The sequence below is a fragment of the Coturnix japonica genome, chromosome 1 (assembly GCF_054131305.1).
Source record: "Coturnix japonica strain WE chromosome 1, WE-NBRP24, whole genome shotgun sequence".
NCBI classification, from domain to species: domain Eukaryota; kingdom Metazoa; phylum Chordata; class Aves; order Galliformes; family Phasianidae; genus Coturnix; species Coturnix japonica.
Genome location: NC_140663.1, coordinates 171,088,983 through 171,113,558, shown reverse-complemented (window position 1 = coordinate 171,113,558; position 24,576 = coordinate 171,088,983). Strand labels below are relative to the sequence as shown.

The following is a 24,576-nucleotide window of genomic DNA, read 5'->3' as shown; positions in this document are numbered from 1 at the left end:
GCCCCAGTGGCGCAAGTGGTAGGAATGCCGTGATGCAACACCAGAGGCCCTGGTTTCGAATCCCCCCTGTGGCGCAAGTGGTAGAGGTGCTGCTCTGCTACACAGAGGCTCGAATCCCGGGGTGTTGGACTCGATGATCTCTAAGGTCCCTTCCAACCCACACGAGACTATGATACTATGATACTATGATAAATCCCATGGGCCTTTTAACAATGATTTTAATGATTGAAATTGAAGACTCTCTCTCACACACAGAGAAAATGAATTTCCTTTGAAGGAGTTAGAGTAATATTTAGATAGATACATTATTTTTTTCATAGAAACATCAATTCTTGCATAATAAATGTAAGCTTATTGATTTTGGTGCCCTTCTGTGGTCTTATTGAAGTAGCATGTCAATCTTTTAGGTTTACAAACCACAGGTCAAAAACTGTTCATAATGGTTACTCTACAATCCCACAGCGTAATGATGCTCTTACTAAAGGTGTGTAATCAACATCAGCAGACAGCGATTTGATAACTCACTCGCACTAATGAATTTATTATATTGTAATATACAGTGATTTCATTCTCTCTTTTCCCACTTCAGCTTACATTTGTTCCAGATCCTCAGACTCATCAAACTGCACAGCTTAAATTGTGTGATAAATCTTTTCACTATGGAAAAAGAGATTAAAGAAATATCCAGCTTTTTTATTACCTCTATGAAATATTTGAGAAAGGTGGTTCAGGTTTAATTTTCACTCTATAAATAGAGGGATTGACATCCATTCTTCATATCTTTTCCCTTACTGAGAATATGCAGTAATCCCTGGGTTAGTATTTCTGAGCAGAATGCTGGCTGGAGACGAAACAACAGAAACCCACAGCCCAGCTGTTTAGAAAAATCTGGCATCAAACAATATGAATAGTTAGTATGTTCAAAAATAGTAACTTAAATTTTATTGAACACTCACAGGGCTATCAAAGTTCACCACTTTTTCGTAATACTGAAATTGAAATGTGAATTAATGTATGACAAATTCCTCCTACGTAGTCAGTAATAATCTGCCACAAGATTTTAATGCATAGCACATGGTTAATCTCTCAGGCATGTCATGTAACAAAAGACAAGCTGAATGTTGTAAAATCTGACTATGTGACTATGACATAAACAGGAAATTATCATTTCAGAAAACTAGTTTTAAATAGTGAGGCAAATAGGGGGAGGGGGAGGTGTTTCTGTTAGTTTGCAAAACGTTTAATTCCAGATGAAAATAATTCAAGGATTCAGAGAAATTTTTATATTCGGTGCTAACCAAAGTACATAACTTGCTTTAAATGCAGAAGAAAAGATTTTATTAAGATACTTCAGTTCAATTGATTTATTCAATAACCATATCCATTAGGATACAAAATTCAATTTAGAAAACCATTTACTGTGTCTTAGTTAAATACTAAAGAATGTTGGGCTATCTTCTCTAAGATCCAGTAAGAAGATAGCCAATTAAGATGTTAACTCTGAAATAACAGGCAAATTGTGCTGTGTGATTTGCACAGTGGCTCTGAGTTTTGCAGTTATTTCTGTGATGAATAGCTGAGAAGGGTCTCCCATTTAATTGACTGATTCATCATTTCCTCATGAATGCTCAAATTTTTCATGTTTCCTAAGCATGTGAAAGACCATTCACCTGCAAAAGGCTAAGACAGATTCAATGGAAACAGAGTGCAGTATTAATTATTAATATAACTTTCAGACTTAGGATTCCCAGACACAAACTGGGAGTCGGGGGTGGTACAAGCACAGGCCACATAAACTCGTCAAACATAAACTCAGACACTAAAGGAAATAATCATAAAAGGGTACTAAAAGGTAGGAGAATCCAAATAAATACTATAGTGAGGAAGCACAATAGTTGATGCTCTTGTGGTGTCTCCTACTATGGAGATATTCAAGACCTGTCTGGATGCCTACCTGTGTAACCTATTTTACATACCAGCTTTAGCAGGGGGGTTGGATTTGATGATGTCAGGATAACCTCATAAGATTCAACAAATCCAAATGCAAAGTCTTGCACCTGGATCGAGTCAGCCTTCAATAATAAGACAAGCTGCGGAACGGAAGGATTAAGCACATCCCTGACAAAAAAGACCTGGGGGAACCAGTGGATAGCAAACAAGACATGAGTCAGTGATGTGTCCTTGCAGCTCAGAAAGGAGATTAGTTGTCAGTAGGAAGCATACCCCAGCTTTAATGGCCTGCCATGGCAAAAACCATTTTGCAAAATTTATTTATCTCCCTGAAATACTCATTGACAGAAACTAAACTCATAAACATTACTTACAACCACATTTCATGATTTGGTACAGAATAAGATTAGCAGTTCATATGATATGAATTTCTCTCAAGGGTGAAAAAAAATCAATAACAAACAAAACAAAACAAAAACCTCACACTTTAAAAAAAAAAAAAGAAAAGCTAACTGATATTGCTTACAGCTGCTATGGTGTGAGAGCTCATCTAAATACCATCATTAGGATAGTGATGAGACCTACATTCCCGATGTGATGCAGCCATAATGAAATTAACCAAATCACAAGAAATGAGGGTAATCCCCAAAACAACAAGATGAAGCAATCAAAAATACATCCTCAAGTAAATAGTCTAAAAAATTTCAGTCCTTGAAGTTTGGTTCTCATACTGAAATAATCTAATCAGCATAATTATTGGAATTTTTTTTTTTTGAGTCCTGAAGGATTTTTTTTTTTCTTGCAGCACTTTTAATAACACAGATTATTGGAGCTGTGAATTTTTCCTGTGAAAGTTATTTTCTATCAACACTAAATCTATTTTTTTTTCAAAGTGAATATTTTCAAGGAAAATTTTTGATAATGAAATTTCAGAAACAATTGCATTACAATTTTATTAATGAAATTTAGTCTTTTTTTTTTTTTTCCAATAAAATGTGATTTGAACACTTCAGATCAAAGTTCCTTATACTTGGCCACTGATATACATTATACAAACAAAAAACAGATACCTTGAACTACTTTCATAAAATTTTATATAAATTCCAGAAGAGGGCAGTTCAGATAGTCCACAAAAGTCTGGAATAAATTTTAAAAGGTCACCCACTTTCTTCTGATATTAAGTAATCAGTTGTTACAAGCATTTTAAGTGTTAGAGATTGCCGATTCCACTTAAAGTGCCCTGACTGGCACAGCTAAATCTCAGATGGAATTTTCTACAAAAAAAAAAAAAAATTTTTTTTTTAACATGACGGTTGGATCGGATAATCTTAAAAGTTTTTTTCCAAGCTTGGTGATTCTATGATTCTATGATTCTGTGATTCTATGATTCTGTTATTCTATGATTTTATGATTTTATGATTTTATGATTCTATGACTAATTAAGTTCTTACTCTTGAGTAGACTCCCATGATAGACCCCACTTTTAACAAACAGATGTTCTTTAAATCTGTACCCGAGGAACCATCTGTCCATTCACTTGAAGATCAATGGCACCTCTGTATTCCCCAAAGGAGCTCATACACCATACTGATAAAGAGAGGTAGCAAAAGAAAGGGGTAAACATCAAGAGTTATCTTCCCTAATTTTCAGCACGTAACTTTTGTTAGGATTTTTTAATCCCAAATTCGATTTTCTGGTAACAGCCGAAGACAATTCATTACATATGATCTGGTTCACTCTGCATACCTACCTGTGACTTTCCACTGACTAAGTGAGTTCAGGCCAGTTCAGCACTGACCTTAGGTGAGATCAATCCCACTCCTCTCCATCAGTGTTGTAAGTGTCCAGGTATAAACTTATTTGAATTCATAATGAAATTGTGATGCAAATTTGTGACTCTTACTCTGAAGAGAGATAGGCCTTTTTCTCTCATTTATGTGACTCAAAGGTCAGAGAAAGCCCATCTCAGAGCAAGAACCTTTTCTCGGAAACATCCTGCGCTTATGATGACCCTCCTTCATTAAGAAAATCAACATTCAAGGGGAAATGACTTCAAGCTCACGGAGAGTAGATTGAGGTTACATATAAAGAAAAAATACTTTGTGGAATATTAATCATTTAGTCCAACTACAAAGGCGCAACCGCAATGGAATAGCAAACTGTCACTCAGCTTGTGACTGACAGGTGAAAATGGCACAGGAAGTCCAATGTAGCATGGAATATCAGGGAGATTACTCTAATTACCTTTACCTAAGCCCTTGTAGTGGGAGATTCCCCTGTGAGAAAGAGTTACGGAGGAGCAAGTAGTAACTAGATTCCTGACAGTGCAATTGCTGCATAAACAACTAAGCTATTTTCTTACTATTGCTACAAAATACTTGTTATATAGCATAAACTTTGCTCCAAAAGTAATGCTTTCCACTTATTTCTGTGGAAACTATAACAAAGAGCACAATAAGATTGTTTGATAGAGCAAATTCTCAGCTGTTAAACACCCTTTTCCAACATAGTCAGCATTGTTACATATACATTTCTGCCAGCTCTGAACAATAGCCCACATGCCATGCCTGTAAATATCTGTATAGTCATCTGGAACATGGCTTGTCTTTCGTGGATGTGACCCACTGTCACTGTCACCACTTCTGAAATACATGGTCAGTTAAAATCAGGTTTTGGGTGGTAACATGCACTCTTATTACTCAGACAGCTTCCAAGTGAAGCTCACATTTGGCTCTGAAAAGCAAATCATTTTAGTCAAACCCTGAACCCTTTGAACCCATGAGAATTTAGAAAATATTTAGAATGAAAAAAAAAATAATATTTAATTTGGGTTTATAATACAAGAAATACAAGGAATGGTTTTCCTTTTGGTGGCCACTGGTAGGAATGTATTAAAAATCAGCTCAGGGAATCATGTTTAAAATTGCCAGCATCCAAGACTGATCTTGATTTGTGCATATCAAATACAAAGAATGTTCAATAGCACACTGGTTAAAATGCATGAAATCCCTGTTTTACCATCATGCATTTTCTAAGAGGAAGATAATTTTCTTGTAGCAATTCAACTAGTCTCCACGTCCTTCATCGATACAAGTCAACATGAATAGAAATTGAACTATATGATCCCATAGTAAATACAGATTTTATTATATTTGGCTTCTTAATTAATATACTGGTATTGTTTGTAATTAAAGTAAAAGGATCAACATAGTATGGGTTGAGTCTTTTTTCTTGAAAAGCAGTTTCTTCTTGCCAAGATTTACAGTATCTTTCCAAGGCTGCAGTGAACTGAATTCTACCAGAATGATGCTTAGGGAATTTTTGTATTTCATCCACGTTATCAGTTGCCTTCAGCCTTAACCTCTGGAGACACAACAGCTCCACTAAAAACTATCAGTTCCACCATGGTGAGGGGGGAAATGCATTGCTTTGTGTGCCACTTTGTCATTTTATGTAATGGAGTGATAGAAAAATAAATTACACCACCAGTTCACAAATCAGACACTTTCATTACTTCTAGTAAAATTCTTCCATAATCACTCAGTAGTATTATCAAGATGAGTTCCTCTACATAAATCTCTGCCAAATGGGTAGTATTTTTGTATACAGGTCTTTGGGGTATTTTAAGTACTCCTAAATCGTTTCACATGTAGACTTACAGAAAGCCTCTCTCTGCCTTTGTGACTCCTGCTTTACCCTTGTAACTGAAATATGTAATATATACAACAATAACTGTAAAGATGGGACAACTGTAAAGATGAATACCCTTATGGTGACATCCTTTCCTTTATCTGCCACACTCTCTTCTTCTTTTTATCTACATCAATAATTTCTGAAAGACACAGAAATTAAGACTTGAATAGAAATGATGGCAGATTTTCTGGGAGAAGAAAATGTTCCTGGACCATGTGATTTGAACAGATAATGAGGGGATAACATGGAGCTACCAAACACTGAGTTTTCCCCTCTCACAAACACCTTTGGGTACCAGATCATGGTCTTTATGTATGCAATAAGCAGCTGGTCCTGGATGCAGATTCTGGGATGATGCAGATAAATCAGGGGGGGGGGGGGTGGGGGAAATTAAAGGAAAAAAGAAAAACAAACAAAAAAACAAAGCAAAAAGCATCACCAATACCCACAACAACAACAAACAGAAGCCATATATACTGAATATAAATAAGAGAGATTATAAAGTAATTAAATTTTAGACCCTTATCAGTGCCTCTCAACAAACACATTTTTTGTTGTTTGAATGAACATGCACAGAGCATTTAACAGAGAACATTTTAGGCTCGCTTAACCTCATTATTCAAAAATCTATAGCTCTTCTACAGATAAGAAAATCTGAAGAACAGTAGTAGCTTTCATCCTGTTCAGAATATCTTTAAATCTTTCTAGGAATATATCCTGGAACACAGTTTCAGCTTTGGATTTAATGTTTTAAATGGTTAATTTTATCAGGTAACCTACACCAAATGGTGGAATAAAGACTCTGGAATTTAAGCTCTGAATTTACTTTCATCCCTTGATTTCCTATTTTTGAGAAGAAAGCTTCTAATCTTCTCTCAAGCTTCGTTTCCATTGTTCCAAGATTATTTTTAGTTTCTTTTCTTAGAATTGAAAGAGGAACTTTCATCCTCAAAATGGGCTCACTTCAGAAAACTCAGCGAGCATTTCCTATCATTCTTAGAAGATTTATTTGAAATGAACAATTCTCAGTGAGCCACCCTTAGATTTTCCCCTTTCTGAGTATTAATGTTTTTGGATAGAGCAGGACTTTAAATCAAAGTTAAAACCAGAAGCATGCACTTGTGAACAGAAGTGCACCCATGAATGAGTACAATTAACCAACAGTGCCAATGACTACATTTAACACAAGACTGCATATAAAGGTCTACTGTCAATGCAAAACTGCCTTTGAGATCACCTCACCATCTTTTTTTAGATTCAGGAAGTCACCTCATTAATTTATCCTTTTGCCCATGAGAACAGAACATTTTGAAGTGCTTCAGGGTTCTTTGTCTTCTCTTTACCTCTGTTTCTCCCCCATATCTGATTTCTACTGGAAGAGTAGAAGTCATCCCATACTGTGAAATGTATTTTCCTTTCATAAGGAAACTTTTCAAAGCAGAATAAGAATAAGCATAGGTCTTTGTATATATGAATAGTAGTCTTAGAAAGGCAGGGAAATAACTGCTTCTTTTGTTCACATAGATAGGATAAGAAGTAATTGGCTTAAAAAAAAAAAAAAAGTTTAAAAATTTATTTACTTCTTCTCAGAAAGAGTGATGAGGTATTAGAACAGATTGCCTAGGGAAGTGGTAGAGTCATCATCCCTGGAGTGACATGATCTAGAATGGTCAGAAGCATGGGTTGATGGTCAGACTAGACGATCTTTGTGGTCTTTTCAACCTTAATGTTTCCATGCTTCCATGATTCCATGAAAGCAATAAGTCAGAGATTGGTAAAAATTTAAGGAGTACTTAACCACAGGAAATATTTGCCCGAGTAGTCTATGGGATTTTTGTCTTTGAAAGATTGTAATTAGATCCATCCAAAAATGAAGCAATCATGAACTAGATAGAATGATCCTGTTTTGCAGAATGGCATTCTGAGATTCCAGCCAGTGCCATTTTCTATGGCACAACTCTGTACAAGAGTTTTGGCTGTAAATACTACCTTTTCTAGATTGCTAATGTCAGTCTTAGACCAGATTCTTCCAGTAGTAAATAATTTAACTGGACAGATGCTTGCAATGCAGTAAGTAATTAGGTATGTCTTGAGAAGAAGGACATATTCATTACCAATGCCAACCAGTAATTTTTGTTTCCTATTGAGCAAGACTGCCTACTGAGCCACACTGAAGTAGTGTCTCTTTACGGCACATACAAATGACTAAAAGCAATTGGGTCATTGGAGTGTGAAAGGCAACATAGGAGTGCAGTAAAATAGAGGTTCTATCCTCAGATGCTCACTGTCTCAAGCAGCCGTAAAAGACAAAGTCACAGTGGAAATACAAAGACATAGAAATATGATGACATATGGAACTAGACGATCTTTGAGGTCTTTTTTAAACCAGGCCATTCTGTTGTTCTGTGATTCTATGACTAATATTTATATCTGAACTTCTGTTTTACTCACAGCACTGAATTGCATGCACAAGGGCTTTCTTTACTGAGATACCTTTGATTTAGGAGATTTTTGACCTGCAGATTTGATGAAGATTTACGAATCCACTGGATTCCACTTCACTCCATCCTGGCTTGTTGTCACTTTTTACCAGTCACTTGCGATTAGCCATTTCCAGAATTAATACATTGGTATTGTGGACCTTTGATCTGATCTCATACAGCTATGTTTATTTTCTGATGTTAGATTTTCAGATGTATAGGACCTGTATTTCCTCTCAGAGACATATGTATCTCTTACTGACATAAGAAGAAGATGTGCTCATTTGCCCATGGATTCACTATGTAATACATTGGTTACTGCCTGGCAACATCACGTACGTATTTGAACACATATGCAAATAAATCATCTCAAGGAATATACAGCATTCCTGCAAGGGCGAAATGAAGACCTTTTTCCAAGAATACTTGGAGTTTGCCCCTCTCCAAATTAGAGCTTGCTTACATCTGTATTTGTAACTGTGAAACTGGACTGTAAGATTCAGTATTTATTGGAACTAGTTAGATACAATAGTAACAATAAAAATGAATTTAGAACAATGAGAAGAAAATAAAAAAGAGAAGGAAGACTAACTTTTTTTCAGTACAGGTATTTGCATAATCTTTCTCTCTACAGTCCTCAAGCACTAACTTACAGAGTTTTTACTTTAGCCTTCTGTTGTTCATATTAGAGAAAGAAAAGGATTCTCTAAATATTTTTGAACAGCAACTATACCACTTCAGTTTGCTGCAGGACATAGATGGAGACTGCGATTGCTCAGTTTGGAGGTCAATGAGATCAAGGATGCCAGGTAAAGGGAGTCCACAGAGCTTCTCTTCCAAACTAAGTCATTCGCTAGTCTTCAGTAGCTCTGGCTTTGGATATAGAAGATAAAACAGCTTTTCAGTTCCTCAGTCTTTTATTTCTGCTCTAGAAAACAAACCTTTATTGCTAATTACAGGGCATTTAAATAATAGCTATAATACAATTCTTTCTTGGGCTACAATGTGATGCCTGAAGAAGAGAATTCAGATAAATGAGTGGGCAGTAGGCATTTGCGTCAGAGACAACAGCATTCAGGTGAGACTACTGCAGGCTCCACAAAAAGCCTTGCATGATTGTAGTCCCTTCAAAGGGGGTGCGTGATTGTACATGGAAAACATTTTCTTACCTGTTTGTTTTATCCTTATGGAAAAAATCTGTACACTTATACTACATTTAGCTACCACATTTTTGTCAAAGACACGGTTCAAGATATTCTAGATGCAAGAAGTCTGCAGATTTATTTTTCTTGAAGCACTGGAAATAGCCAAAAATGAATTTAGACCATATTAAAAGTCTGCAAAATTTCATTTCCACATTTATTTTACAATGTTTTCTCAATTTCTCACGTCTGGATTTGTACAAACACACAAAAAAGGTGTGTTAACTACAGCGTTCACCCACACCACCATTCTAGCTTATATCTATCCTTTCTCATTTTAAAGCCATTTCCCCTTGCCCTGTTGCTACCTGCCCTTATATAACACCCTATCTACATTAAGAAGTTTTCTTGCAAGTTGTCAGCTTTCTTTTTCTTTTCTTCTTTTCTTTTCTTTTCTTTTCTTTTCTTTTCTTTTCTTTTCTTTTCTTTTCTTTTCTTTTCTTTTCTTTTCTTTTCTTTTCTTTTCTTTTCTTTTCTTTTCTTTTCTTTTCTTTTCTTTTCTTTTCTTTAGCTAAGAGCTAAGATGCATTGCTTCAGTCTTATTCAGTTGTCAGTTCCTGAAGTCCTTACCTCTAAAAGCATCTCTGAGGGCTACTTGTAATGCTGTCATGAACGCAAATCCCATCCAGAATTAACCTGCAGAAGCTAAGGGCTTTTGAAAACAATGCTTACATGATGCTTCTAAGTTTGAGTGATGTTCCATTAAAATGATGACTTCTGTGTTTAAGGTTAAAAAATAAATAAATACAGCAAACACCAGGTGACACCAGTTCCAGATAAAGACGGAGATGATCCTTTTCAAGGATGTGGTCCTTGATCCTTGTCAACCCAGGGCATTCTATGATTCTATGATTTTATGAGGTGACATTTGATTATTGTTAAGCTACTAGATATTAGGCTTTTCCACCTATGTTAGTCTTCAGCACAGTCATTGTAGAAGACTTTTTGTTTGGTTGGTTTTTTAATAATATGATTCCTCAGAGCTACCTTAAATGTCCACTTTACAAATAATGGAATTAAGAGGGTCCTATTTTTTTTTTCATTAACCACAGATGTGATTAGTCCACATGAATATATCTAAAATGTAGACATAAAAATATACTTAGGTGAATCTCACCCTGAGAACAGTTGTTTCTTTGGATGTCAGGCCAAAAAGGGAAGAAAAGGGAACAGGATAACCATAGAAGAGACTTCAGGGAAAGTGCTTTTGAAAGGGAAAGCGGCCACAGTGCCATAAGCCATAAGCTTGTGCCAAGGAGAAAATACAGAGGTAGTAGGTTTAGCACTCCAGCTTTCAAGCCTGGTGAGGAAAGCTGCACTCATTACATGCTGCCCTGAGGAACTCATCAGGATATCTCATTTCACAGATACTGTTTTATTCCTGTTCCTGTTCTGTTCATACTTGGAACAGCATCAGACCATCCTCATAATAACGCACCTGAAGAGCAGCAGGCAACTTAAGCTAGCACCTGGTGCGCTTCAAAATACCATTTTTCTTATCTCATTTGGGGTCCAATTATTGATTCAGAATATGTGGTAATTCTGTGGTAAGTTCTCTGTAGTTAGACATTAATATATTATACTTCTCTGCCTATTACATGAGCTTTTCCTATTGAGTGAACTCATCTGAGCATTTTTCTTTCTCCCCATAAACGTCAGAGAAAGAACTACTGGTACCAATGATCCCCATGTAAAAAGTTTCACCTATTTGTTGCCTTTAGCACAGTAGGGACAGATCACTACATTGAAAGAATAAAAGGAAAAAATGGTGACAGATATTAACCTCTTCTTTTTGGAGACACCTATTTCAGATTTATCCAGAAGCCACATTAGCAGTTTTTAACAGTACTTGAATGAGGTTTATGTTCAGTTTGTGCACATACATCATACACTTTATACTGCTATAATTGAAGTGAATGATACAAACCAAATCGTTCTGCATCTGCTTTTTCTCTCATAATGATCATACTAGAACTGGTCAGATCTATGTTTGCATGGCATATCATGACAATAAATATTTTCTTTCTACAATATGTGCCACCACAACACAGTTGACATTACTCTCCGCCTTTTAGATTGTGCATGTCTTGAAGAGATCATGAGTGTGGGCTTTACAAATGCATCACTGGACTGTCTTTTATTTTGCCCTTCTCTGATGAGATGGGTTATAATTGTGTAGCATTACTCACCTGCCCAGCAGCAAAAATTCTCCAGCAAGTCCCAGGCGCCTCATAGCCATTAAGAGCCCTCTCACAGTCATGCCTTCACAGAAACAGGCAACCACTCTTGCCTTGGGCAGGTGGCTCCGAAGCTTCCGGAGTAACTTGTCAAAGCTCTGCTCACCAGCATTGCTATAGATCTTGTAGGAATGTGCAATGCAGATCCCTTCCTTGGCCGCCATATCTTTGAAAGCTTCCATTCCACTTTCACCGTAGTTTCCTACATGCAAACAGAAATGTTTATGAGTATTTTAAAATTTGCAGTAGCTTTTATTTCTTTGGGAACAGCAAATATTTTAAAGAGTACATAATGTATCTGCACAGAGATTGTGTATCCATCATAAAAAAAACACACCTAAAAAAAACATAAATAATCTTAAAAAAAATTAACACTTTAATTTATTCATCTATTTTTCAAGCCAAGATCAACAAACTTTCCTAAGAAAAACCTGAATTCTGTTCATCAATCTTTGTTGAAAAAAAGCTGATAATTATTGCAATACCTCTGAGTATCTGTTCAAAATGTCTATAGCAAAGTATACATAAATTAGGCACTGTCTTCTGATTCTCTTAAGTTGACTTAATGTCGTCAGTTGCTCTAGACTACTTCAAAAAGTCTAAAAACATTTGTTTGGGATATATTCTTAGGTGTAATTCTTTGAATGCAAATAAACAAAAAAAATAATAACAACACAACTTTGTTCATACTGAAATCTGAACAGCAACAACATTTGGATTACTCTGAAAGTAAAAGTTTTTCTGCCATAAAAGAATTTCTTCTGGTGACTCAGGACAGTGAATGACAAAACAGGGCAAATAAAGATTTACAGAGACTGCCAGATCACAGATGAATCAAACATACATCTGTATTTTTTTAATTAAATGTCAAGAAACTCAACAGGAAATTGTTATTATTTCCTTTCAAGCTATTCTTCTGTGGAATAAGTTGGTAATAAATACTTGTAGATAGATATGCCTATTCATTATTCTGTCTCACCACAGAAATTCATTACTAGGCCCGTTGGAAAACCACAGAGCTTAAACAGTAAGTGTATTGATCCTACTTACTATCAGACTGACTAGGACTCTTTCTGGTTCCGTGTGTTCCTCTATCTGGCATCCTAAATATGTTTCTTGTCTAATTTAAATCAGAAGGAATTAGAGATAGGAACTCTGTCTTCTCCAAAGTACTGTCTTAACTTCTGAGTACTGTTCCACGCAAACACAGTCAGTTTGCTAATAAGACTGAATGAGTATGTTAGAGTGGTGCCTCTGCAATGAACTGCTGAACCTTTGCTTCTGTTTGTGTACAGATGGAAGACTCTGTGAGGAAAAACATGTTTCCAGCATAGATAACAGTATATAAGACAATAGTGAAAATACAAGAAAAATAGTGAGAATCATACAATGGGATATGAACTGTCACTGTCTTCATCTGGTCTTCTGACTTTGGACATTGGAACCACCAAGCACTGAGCCTGCCCATATAAGAACTTGCTTCTATTGGTAGATGTTGGACTGGATGATCTTAGAGGCTTTTTCTGATCTTGGTGATTCTACAATTCAATTATTCTATTGCTTTTAGAATTTAAAGCCAGTATTAGGTTCCAGATCGTATACGAACACAAAAGACTCTGTATCTCCACTTTGAAGATGATCTGAATAACCAAAGGAGATAAAGTGTGGAAGAAAGGAAATAACGTAAAAACTTCATGTCACGTCAGAAATGAATTACTGAGATCTTGAGGCTGACAACTCAAATGCAGGTCTGCCTACATGACAAGCACTAATTTTCATTTTCCTCCCATCTGTGACTGGGTCTGATGGAAAATCCATTACTTTGCAAATTTTGCATGGATTTTTAAACTCTTGTAGCATTGCTTCTTGGGAGTTGTAAATCAGATGCTCAGTGCTTTCTCGTGTGCCATGCTCATAGGGCAAACATTTCCTGTGGCGTATCAGGATCAAGTGATTCCCATGAGATGTTGAAGGAGTTCAGATGGAGGTCAAAAATGTGGTATCTCATGAAAGACTTATTACAGATTCAAAAGTCAGTCTAGAGGAAAAATAGGGGTCAGTCACAAAGAACTTCCACCAGACCCTGAGGCCATCTAAAGTACAACTTGACAGTTTGACAAGAAATAGAGTTTATTTCGAGTTATTACTTTGTTTAAAGTTATTCTTATTTAGGTCCATCAGGATCAAAATTAAATGTTCTGTTTCACTTTCACTAACAGAGAAATATTGTACCAAGTTTTACTGTAGGGCATGGACCTTTGTGGAAAAAGAAACAAAGAAACAAACAAACCAAAAAAAAAAAAAAAAAACCAAAAAAAAAAAAACAAACCCAATTCATAATATATCTCAAAGAAATAGAAATTCTGAAAACTTCATTATCTATCAAGAATTTGTCAGTGAAAAAATCCTTACTTTCAGAGCTTTATCTCTGCAGTGATGCAAACACTGAACTCTTTGAAAGTCTTATAAACATCCAAAACTGTTACCCCAAAGCTTGCTTTATAAGCTAAGAACAGGCATAATTGCAGTATTGAAGGAGTAGTAGGTCTTGTGATGCGCATAGAATCAATTGAGCATGAAGGAACAGTTAAAGGACATCTAGTCCAGCCTCCCTGCAATGAACTGGGATGCCTACAGTTCAGTCAGAGCCCCATCCCACCTGAGCTTGAATTTCTCTATGGATGGGACATCCACCACTTCTTTGGGCAACCGATGTCAGTGCTTCACTGCTTTTCTTGTAAAAAATTTATTTTTAAAATACAATCTAAATCTCTCTTCCAGTTTGAGGTCATGTCATGTCCTCTCGTCCTGTCATGACAGACACTACTAAAAAGTCTGCCCTGTTCTTTCTTACGCCCCCCCAATAGATATGAAAGGCCACTTTCATGTCTCCCCAGAACCTTCTCCAGGCTGAACAGCCTCAACAGTTCATGAAACACATTAATTGTTTTCACGTCTTTTCCATTACATAAATGCTATAATCTCATCATTTATCAGGACAAGGAGGTTTTGTGAAACCATACAAAAAGCAGTGCCTCACCAAAAATGAGAGGAAACATGCTAAACTACAATGGCCAGTTAAAAAAGTGAGACTTAACATTTGGAACAAGTGCATCCCAGCATTCTGAATCTGCGAGTGGGTTCTCCAACTAGAAAAACTGTAGCTGCCTGAACTCTAGGGAGATTTGATGGAAACAGCCATATTTTTTCAAGATATTCATACAAATACACCAGTGGAGATCTTGTCATGAGCATTACTGATTAAACACTAGTTCTTTAATTATTCATAGTGAATTCCCCTGTTTTGCTAAAGGTTTGATGAGTTATGTATGTTTAATTTGAGCAACGCTTTGGGGATAATGAACACTTCTTGGTGGATAAAGGGATAATTTTCTATTAAATTCCTTTGCATTGCACATTATGGTTAATTTCCTTCAGTGAATGTGTACATGTACAAAGGTGCACATATAGCACAGGGAGTAGAAAACTAGGGAATGTATATTATATCATTTCCTTGAGGATGAGGTGAGGTTCACAGTGGGAGAGCATCTCCATGTTTTCTGTGTGGAACTGGATTTCCCAGTTGATTCTTGGAATATCTCATTTTTTTCTTCTTCTTTTCTTTTTTTTTTTTTTTTTCTATAATAGAAAATTGCCCACACTGGCACAGGAAGAACAAGAACAAGTTTCCACCAGCAGGGTAGTTCCCTGTCTGAAAATTGCCCACACTGGCACAGGAAGAACAAGTTTCCACCAGCAGGGTAGTTCCCTGTCTTCAGCAAGTTACAGGAGTCAAGAAGAAAGATTTCTGGGCTTGCACACAAGTCTGGCCAATGAATGGATTTGTGCTGAGAAGAGCAATTCTTTAGTTTCACTTCCATCCAAGTGAAAATTAATTCAGGAGCCCTACACTGAAACCAGTGCAACATCTTCTGTGAGTTCCCTGTGTCATAAGTTGCCTACAACGTGGAAATCTAGCCATTAAGCTATTCTGTTTCTACTTACAAACTTAATGAAAATTTCTAAGAAAAAAAAATTGAACAGGAGGGAAGGATTGATTGACTGCTATTTGCCTAATTTCTATTCAGCAGAAAAAGTTCTCACAAACAACAAAACCTAGAACTGATGTATGGTCAGTTTATACTCCTCCACCACCAAATTCCACCTCAGTGTTAGGAAAGTGGTGCCCCTATGTTGTGAATGTTCTGCTGGGGGTAGTAACACAGTTTTTTACTGGTGTCCATCTAATCTTGAAAGTTTATGGCATAATCTAAATCTGTGCTAAATATTGGTGACTTTTTGGAAATGCGTCCTGTGCTAATGGCAACAATAGGCAGCTGCCTATCTTATATCAGCCTGAACTCTGCATGTTGCCCACATGAATATCTGGTCTCTTAACACTAGTTCAAAAACTGCTCTCACATGTTTCTGCATGTTTTAAATAAACAAACAAACAAATAAAATAAAAAAACCATTGATTACATCAGCAGCAGCAATGTTTACCCCCACTTCCGAGTTGTAAATTCATTCTGAACTCAGGCACATCTCCCAATCTATAGTCTAACTATAGCAATCTGTTAGTTCCACTTCCAATGATTCAGTACTAGAAAGAAGCTATTAAGAAGCTTAACAAGGACAGATTGTGCTTTTTTCCAGATGAGGGCTAATACAGTACAGTATATAATAATACTCCAATCTGATAGAACAGGGTCAGGAAAACTGCTGGTTGCTTGTACTAGTCCTCCTGCCCAGCAACTGAGCAAACTGAACCATGTGAACATAAACTGTTCAGATCTTAACTGCATTGCAAAGCAAAAATGCAAGGTTTTTAACCTAAAAATAACATTTAAAAGTACTCTGTATTCTTTATGGAATACAGAATGTCTTTTTATTCCTTGTTCACTTATCTATAATAGTATGCTGTATGTGCATATTGTTATCAGAAGACTTTTGGGCTTATAAGAGATGTTCATTGAATCAGCTTTAATGGAAGATTTGGGATGTAAAATTGCTTCAGGCCATGAAGTTCACAGTAAAAATTCAGAAAGTCTAAGAATAGTGGCCTCAAGAAATTGAAGGCATGTATGATATTATTCATTAGATAGCAATAAGTCTCCCAATCACAGAGAAATACTCCCAAAATTTTAATAGTGAAGAGCAAAACACAGAATTATATTTTACTCTGGATCTGAAGCACAGAAAAAGTGGAGTTGTCAACTTAAAATTCTCATTAGGTATTTTGCGATCAATACAGAGAATAGAGGATATTCAGGGTTTTTTATTAGCTCTTATTGTCATCAACAGGATGAACTTTGCCAGAAATACCTTAAATAAATCTAAGTAGGTGTAATTTTGAAAATACATGTGGGAGTAATTGAAGATATTTATGAAAGGCAACATGTTCACTGATTATCAAGATAATCTTCCTAAGAGGTAAGGAATGTGTAGAATTGTCTCCCAAATGGTGATGTTAGAAGGCTTTCTGACTGCTACACCTGAAATTAATCATGGTAAAACACAAGTAGTATCTACTTGCTACCCCCTCTTAATGAAAATCTCTACTGTTATATGCAATTAGCTTTTACATATGAGAGGTTTTTCCTTCATTCCTTTGGCAGATGGGGCTTTGAGCAACACGATCTACAGGGAGGTGTCTCTGCCAACAGCAGAGTCACTGGAACTACATGATCTTAAGGACCCTTCCAACTCAAACCATTCTATGATTCTACAAGGTTGATTTGTTGCATCCCATGCAGAACCAAGTCATTGGAAGATTTCTGCAAAGAAATGACTGCACGAGCAAAGCAACCAGATAAGGTTGACTGGACTTGAAGGGTTATCAGGAAGCTATAAAGAGCAAAGGCATGGTATGTGGCAAAAATTCTCAGTTACTCGTTTAAGAAAAATACCTACTCTTTCCTTTATTTTGCTGTAACTGCCTTCTTTAAGCATAGACTACTGCAAAGTGATATGGAGTGTATGACCTAACTGCTAAAGCTTTACAAGGAACATTAAAAACATGACTATATTTATGACTCTGTTCTTATCTATCCGTATGATGATGGAGAATCATCAATTGGGTGGTCATATTTTCTATTCAAATTGTAAACTCCTCAGACAGGATTTATGAACACTGGTATTCAGTATTCATAAAACTCAGACACAGAAGGATTCACAGTCTATCTGGTGGCCTTATAGATGAAGACAGTACCAAAAAAATATTGTCAATATAATGGGATATTGCTTACTATGACATCATACTAGATAGATATAAAATTATTTAACTTTTAAGTGAACAGTTTTGAGATTTTTCTCCATTTAAGGACAAGAAATGTTTCAATAATCTCAAAAATATTGGCCAAAAAAAAAAGCTCTGCTTCTAATCTTCTTAAAAATCAATTCGGCATGATTGAAGTAATTTGTTGAAATGATATTTAATTCCAGTATTGACTATTTTATCATTTTTGTATAGGCCTCCTGTCACTTTTTATGATATAATATAAAAATATGCATTCTGAATCAGAAAGATTGTTTTTATTTCAAAACCAGTAAATGAAATACACTGATGCTTAAAAATTCTATATATTTTAAGTAAGTAATGGTGTTCTTCCCTGCGAGATTTGTAAGTTCTATCTGTGAGATGTTTTCTGACAGGAAGTTTTCATTGAAAGCTTTAAAGACTATATTAGTAAAGAATACATTTTTTGGTTTTAATTGGAAGAGAGATAATTTTATTCATTGTGACAGTGCTTTGGATTTAGGATAAGAATAATGTTGATAGTACACTGATATTTTTACTGTTACTGTGCAGCGTTTGCACTAAGGCAAGAACCTTTCAGCTTCTCACACTGCTCTGCAAGTGAGGAAGTTGTAGGTGCACAAGAAGCTGGGAGATGACAGAATCAGGACAACTACTGGCCAAAAAAGTTCTCCCGTACCACATGACATCGCCATGAACAACAAAACTGGGGAGGAGCTGGCCTTAACAAGGCAGCTGATGCTTGAGAACTAATTTGAGATTGGTCAGTGAATGGTAAGGAATTACATTGTGCATCACTTTGTATATATAATTATTATTATGTTCTCATCCCTTTCTCTCCTAATTAACTGCTTTTAACACAAGTGTTAATTTTTTTTCAGAATTCTCACCCCCAACCCACTGAGGAAATGAACAAACAGCTGTGTGGCACTGAGCTGCCTACCATATTAAACCACAACATAATATAGGAAAAGCAAAGCCATGCCAAATTAAATTATATATAGGGTAGATTTTGATTAGGTATAAAGAAGAAATTATTTTCTATGAGAGTGGTGAGGTACCAGAACACATTGCCTAGAGACGTTTTATAGATGCCCCATCCCTGGCATGGTTCAAGACTGGACTGGATGGGATATGGGGTAACATGGTCTAATGTGGGGTATCCCTGCACATAGGGATAGTTCCTCCCATAGTGTTGTTGAACCAGTTGTTGACATAATCTGCCTAGACACTAATAAAGCCTTTTACACAGCTTCCTTGAACAGTTGCTGAACACCACATCACCATAACCTCCTTGCAGGCAGTTATAGAGAGTGACAAGGTCTCCCCTTAGCCTAATCTTCTCCAGACTGAATAATCCCAGTTCCCTCAGCTGCTCCTCATGAGGCCTGTGCTTGAAATCAGTGTGCACATCTATACTACTAACTTGCAGTGCAGCACAAGAAGTTGAATTCCTTGATTTAGTGAACTTACTGCTCTGCAAAACTAAAATACTGATGTGTTATCAATTCTTCCAAATCCAAATTATAGCATCATATCAGCCACTATGAAGAAACAGGACATTCATGAAAGCTCACATTTGCTTAATTGTGTAAATAACCACACCATGTTTATTATAGAAATAGCTGCTCTATATGCCTAACACCTGTTTTAGTAATCATACATAGTATTTTCTGCAGTAATTGTAGATGACAAGACTTTTCCTTTGAGAACACCTTAATTTCATTTTAAATGCTTGTGCATATTCGTACTCAGCATGTTCTTTTGGGATAAGAGTGGGTTTCCTGACTCTCCTAATTTGAACTCTCAGAGCGTCCACGTCTATCAGGAATCCATGCATATGTAGAGTGATAACTGGAAGGCAGATCTGTGACTGTTTGCATTTAACAGGAATGCTTTTCAGAAGATTTTGATGAGGATGATATGAATGGGACATACCAGACTTTCATGTAACCCACATGAACAATATGCAAGCCAAAGTGCAAGATGCTACATCTGCATTGAGGTGTATCAGTAAGAACTGGATGAAAAATGGACAAGTGTGCAGCCATAAGGGAAAGAACTTAGGTTGCTGATCAAGGCTGATTGATGAAAAGCTTGACATGAGCTGTTAATGTATGCTTGCATCCCATAAATCCAAAGATATCCTGAGCTGCATCAAAAAAATTTTGTCAGCAAAAGTTAATATGATTATTTTCCTCTGCTCTGATGAAGCTCTGCTTGCAGCGCTGTATCCAGGTTTACCTTTGATTCTCTTTAACCTGAATGCCTATATTGGAATGGATGGAGCAAAGGGAACTGTTTTTACCATCTGTTTGAAGTTACATTGCAAGTTTTAGAAATTGAAGAATCAAAACTGTCACTTCTTATACCAGAATAATGAATATTCAGAGCATTCAGGAAGACTGTGCTCATTTGCTTAGATCTCCCCCATCTTATACCCTTTATTTGGTGTGATTTCTAGGATAACATTGACACTGTAAAAGAGATGTGCTTGGGAAATACTGTTAGATACTCCCATAGTCTGCTTAAGTACTGGAAGGATCAGCAAAATGTTTCTAGAATTTTATCTAGGGGAAATTTATATATATGTAAATATATATAATTAATATTTACACACACACACACACACATGTATATGAACACAGTTATTCTGGAATTCTGGACTTTTTTATAAGCATGCTGAATAGACATCCTATGGATGGCCTAAACTCCATGTCAGAATGTAATCTGGGAAGTTCTCTTAAATCTTTTGGTGCTGGTTATCCATTTTTCTAAAATTATATTTAGTTTTGCTAATCACGCTAGAACATTTTCTGAACTGATTATGTCAACAGAACTTTCATCTTTACATGTGTAGGCTCTTGTCAGCCATAGAATGTGAGACAGCAGGATGTTCACTAATAGCACATCAGAACTTGTCATGGGAATTGACATTCTAAATATAAGAATGAAAAATCCGGACATGATTACCATCTGTTTCCTACAACAGTAAGGTACAAATGCAAATACTTTAAATATACAGTTCACACAGAAAGTATTTAGGGTAACTAGTAGCAAGAAAAAAAGAATATTTTTCAAAGAAAAATAATTTCCCCTACCTGAAAAAAATCCAAAAAACTATGTGGTAAGAAAAGATCCCAAAAGATATGAATTAAGAACTAAGCTTTAATTTAATGTTTGTGCGGTGTCTAGCATGTTAATACTCCACCACAGAAGTAGTCACCAGCATTGCTAAATTTGTCACTGGTAAGAGTACTTTCAGCAAGAAAACGGAGTAGAGAATAAATTCATTCACAGTAAAAAACTATATAAAAACATTTGCAAACTGCATTTTAAATGTCTGAATTAAAGTGGCTGCCTTCCCTTCCCTTCCTTTCCCTTCCTTTCCCTTCCTTTCCCTTCCTTTCCCTTCCTTTCCCTTCCTTTCCCTTCCTTTCCCTTCCTTTCCCTTCCTTTCCCTTCCTTTCCCTTCCTTTCCCTTCCTTTCCCTTCCTTTCCCTTCCCTTCCCTTCCCTTCCCTTCCCTTCCCTTCCCTTCCCTTCCCTTCCCTTCCCTTCCCTTCCCTTCCCTTCCCTTCCCTTCCCTTCCCTTCCCTTCCCTTCCCTTCCCTTCCCTTCCCTTCCCTTCCCTTCCCTTCCCTTCCCTTCCCTTCCCTTCCCTTCCCTTCCCTTCCCTTTTTTAAATGGATACACTTTTAGCATGTGTTGACTTTGACTTCATTTTTTTTCAAGGGAAAAGAAATCTCATCGCAACAGAAATGTCAGCCTGTCTTTTTTTAGTTTATTTCTTTTAGAGCAAAATAATATGACATAGATTTTATTGTGCACTATAATGCATGATACATATCACAGGTAAATTTATTTTGTGTTATAAAGTATGAATTACATTTCCATCAAATTGATGGAAGTAGAGATTATCCAAAACAATAATAGTGGTGCCATAAAAATGAAACATTTCTGCAATGTCTAAGTAAAATGCGTTAATGGTTTTCAGCCTTTTTCTTTAGAAAACAACTATTTGCTTAGGAATTCCTAAGCATTTATTGTTCCTCCTGAACTAGAATGTTAGGAGCTTAGAATATCAGAATCTTGATTCCTCTGCTGCTTTCTCTGATGATATTTTTTATGATAGCTTCAGAATAGACATACATATTTCATCCCTTTTAGGGATATAGACAAGTGTTACAATTAGGGCTAAATTACTGCTGTAAAAGTCTTTCACTTTATATTTTTTATGAAGGAATCCGAAATCCAAACCTACCTCGACTCAGTTCAGTTTCAACTACAGCTATAGACTATATATTAACTCAAAATAAATTAGTTCTAATAAATTAATTCTCTCACAGCTAAAACAAAGAGGAAAAAATAGGAAGAAGAGGAAGAGAGAAAGCTGAGGTATCAAAAGGTTGTTTATCCATATTTAAAGTTTTCTCAGAAATTCAGCATTTCTACCTGTCATGGGTTACTTAGATTTACCTATGCCCGTGACAGGGGAAGCCACCCCGTGCCCCCCCCCCCCCCCCCCCCCCCCCCCCAGGGCCTGGAAAGGAGGGAGAAAAGGGCAATGGGATAAAAACAGCGGCAATCTAAGGAGGAAAAGCTTATTTTACTAAATATGATATCGAAATACAAGATAACACAATATAATATAATTGAGGCTAACAAATCGAACAAACAGTGAGAGAGAGAGTCCCCGAAAACCGAGAGGCCTACTGTGAACTCTAGGCAACACGGCTGGAACGCTTCCTACTCTCCGAGAAGTTCGAGAGAAGAAGGAGGGCACTCCAGCCTGGGAACGAGATTATACAGCGTCCTGGTCCCGTGACTTATTATTACCCCTGTTGTTCTCTGGGATATGTAGTCTTCTTCTGTGGACTGCATATTCAATAGAAGTATCCATACTTTACATGATGTTATGATGTGGAATACTGATAGCAAAATTACAAAATTACAAAACCATGACACTACCCTTTTTAAACCGCTGTCTCACAGGATTCTTGTGAACTTCATAAACTTGTTTAAAGAACTTACGCTGAACTTTCTAAAGTATTCATCAGAAATAAAGTGCTTCATTATAAAATGCCTTTTATGAAAATCCCTGGGATAAATAACAAGAGGAAGAAGAAAATGAATGAATAAAAGAGCAAAACAAAACAAAAACAGCCTTAATCTCTGGAACAGTTTTTAAATATCAAGTACAAAGAAAATATTAAGGATTCCAGCCCCAAGTTAGATGCCACCTGCACTCCCTTTCAGGCACCAGTCTCAGGGTTGACCGGGGATGTCAGGGAGGTGAAATATTTTTATCCTTCACCCATGTACGTTTTATTGCTACATTTAGCAATAAAATACTCCTGATATTAAATAGTGCTCGGTATCCCTAGCTAAGATTTTGACACCACTGTGTTAGTCACCTCAGGGTCCATCTGGCCCAATCCCTATTCCAGCAGGGATACCCATAGCAGGATGCACAGTACCATATTGAGGAGGCTTTGGAAGATCTCCAAGGAGGAGATCCCACAATCTCTTAGGACAACCTGTGCCAGTGCTTTGTCACCCTGTCACCAGCCCAATAAAGAGGTGCTTCTTAATTCTTAGAGGAAACTTTCTCTTTGCATTCTCCCTTCAGATATTTCTAGACATTGATGAGATGCCCCTGAGTCTCTCAGTTTCATTTCTCTCAGGCTGAAGAGCCTTGAAAGAGTCAAACAGAGGGACATCAAGAGGATCAAAGAATCTTCGTATAAGAAGTTATGATGTCCCTCTGTTGGCCTCTTTCAAGTATGGTTTTTGTTCCCACACCAGCTCTGAAGGTTTGATGCATTTATTATAGAGTAGTTATCCCATTCACTATTGAAGTTACAATCAAAACTCATATTAATCAAATTTTAATAATTTATCAAATCTTCAAATTTAAAGTGATTTAGCAGTGACACATAGAATCTGCTATAAAATTTTTCAGTTAATTAACATCCTTTGCAAACAATTTCTGTTTGGCATCTGAGTTTTCTAATTACTTTTTTTTTTTTCCTCTTTTATTTCAGTGTAACTAGAATTTATCAACATTGATAACATAAGTAGATTTTATTACCCCTGCCTAACCTCACTGTTTTTATTCATTAATAGCAATTCAGTTTTCTTTGAGGACACAGTAAGTTGTTTAGATATAAAAATAAAAAGATTAAGTCAGTCATCATATTGTCTCACTTGAAGTGCAAAGATAGGACATCATTCAAGAAATCTGCATTATTTGATAAGTACATTGCTTATTTGTAATCAAGTTTGTCAGAGTGCATGTCAGATCAGATTTTCCCCATATATGTAGTCTATAGAAACCTCTATCAAAAGGGAAAAGAAGGAGCATATCCAAAGTGTGTAACAAAATTTCACCATTATCCTTACTTTGAGGCATTTACAACTTAAGCTCATTTTCAGTTCCCATTTTAGGATATGAAGACTCCAATGATTTCCTTTTCATTCATCTTTTGTTTTAAACAGAATTTTATGCAGTACCTTTTATTTATTTATTTATTTTGTTATTTTCACAGTAAATAGTTCTCCAGTCAAATTCAAAGAAATACAAGTTTAAAAGGAGGTCAGTTTTTGCAACAAACTTCTCTGTATTTTCCAGACCTCTTTTCTAATTGTGTCATAAGCTGTAGTGGTGCTTTTGCTTAAAAAAGGCCACAGTGGTGTTTAATGTTGATGTTATGAAATGTATTAGCATTTCAAAATGAGAAGACCAGGCTGCTG

General features: G+C 36.3%; 1 protein-coding gene across 4 annotated transcripts in view; it reads right to left on the bottom strand.

The window, feature by feature from the left end:
• GRM5 (glutamate metabotropic receptor 5) overlaps positions 1-24,576 on the bottom strand; it is a 228,658-nt gene that overhangs the window by 109,877 nt on the left and 94,205 nt on the right. For all 4 annotated transcript variants that reach the window (XM_015852354.3, XM_015852353.3, XM_015852356.3 and 1 more), the window contains one exon: positions 11,515-11,764. In XM_015852354.3, coding sequence (XP_015707840.2) covers positions 11,515-11,764 — 250 coding nt within the window. The remainder of the gene's footprint in view (positions 1-11,514; positions 11,765-24,576) is intronic.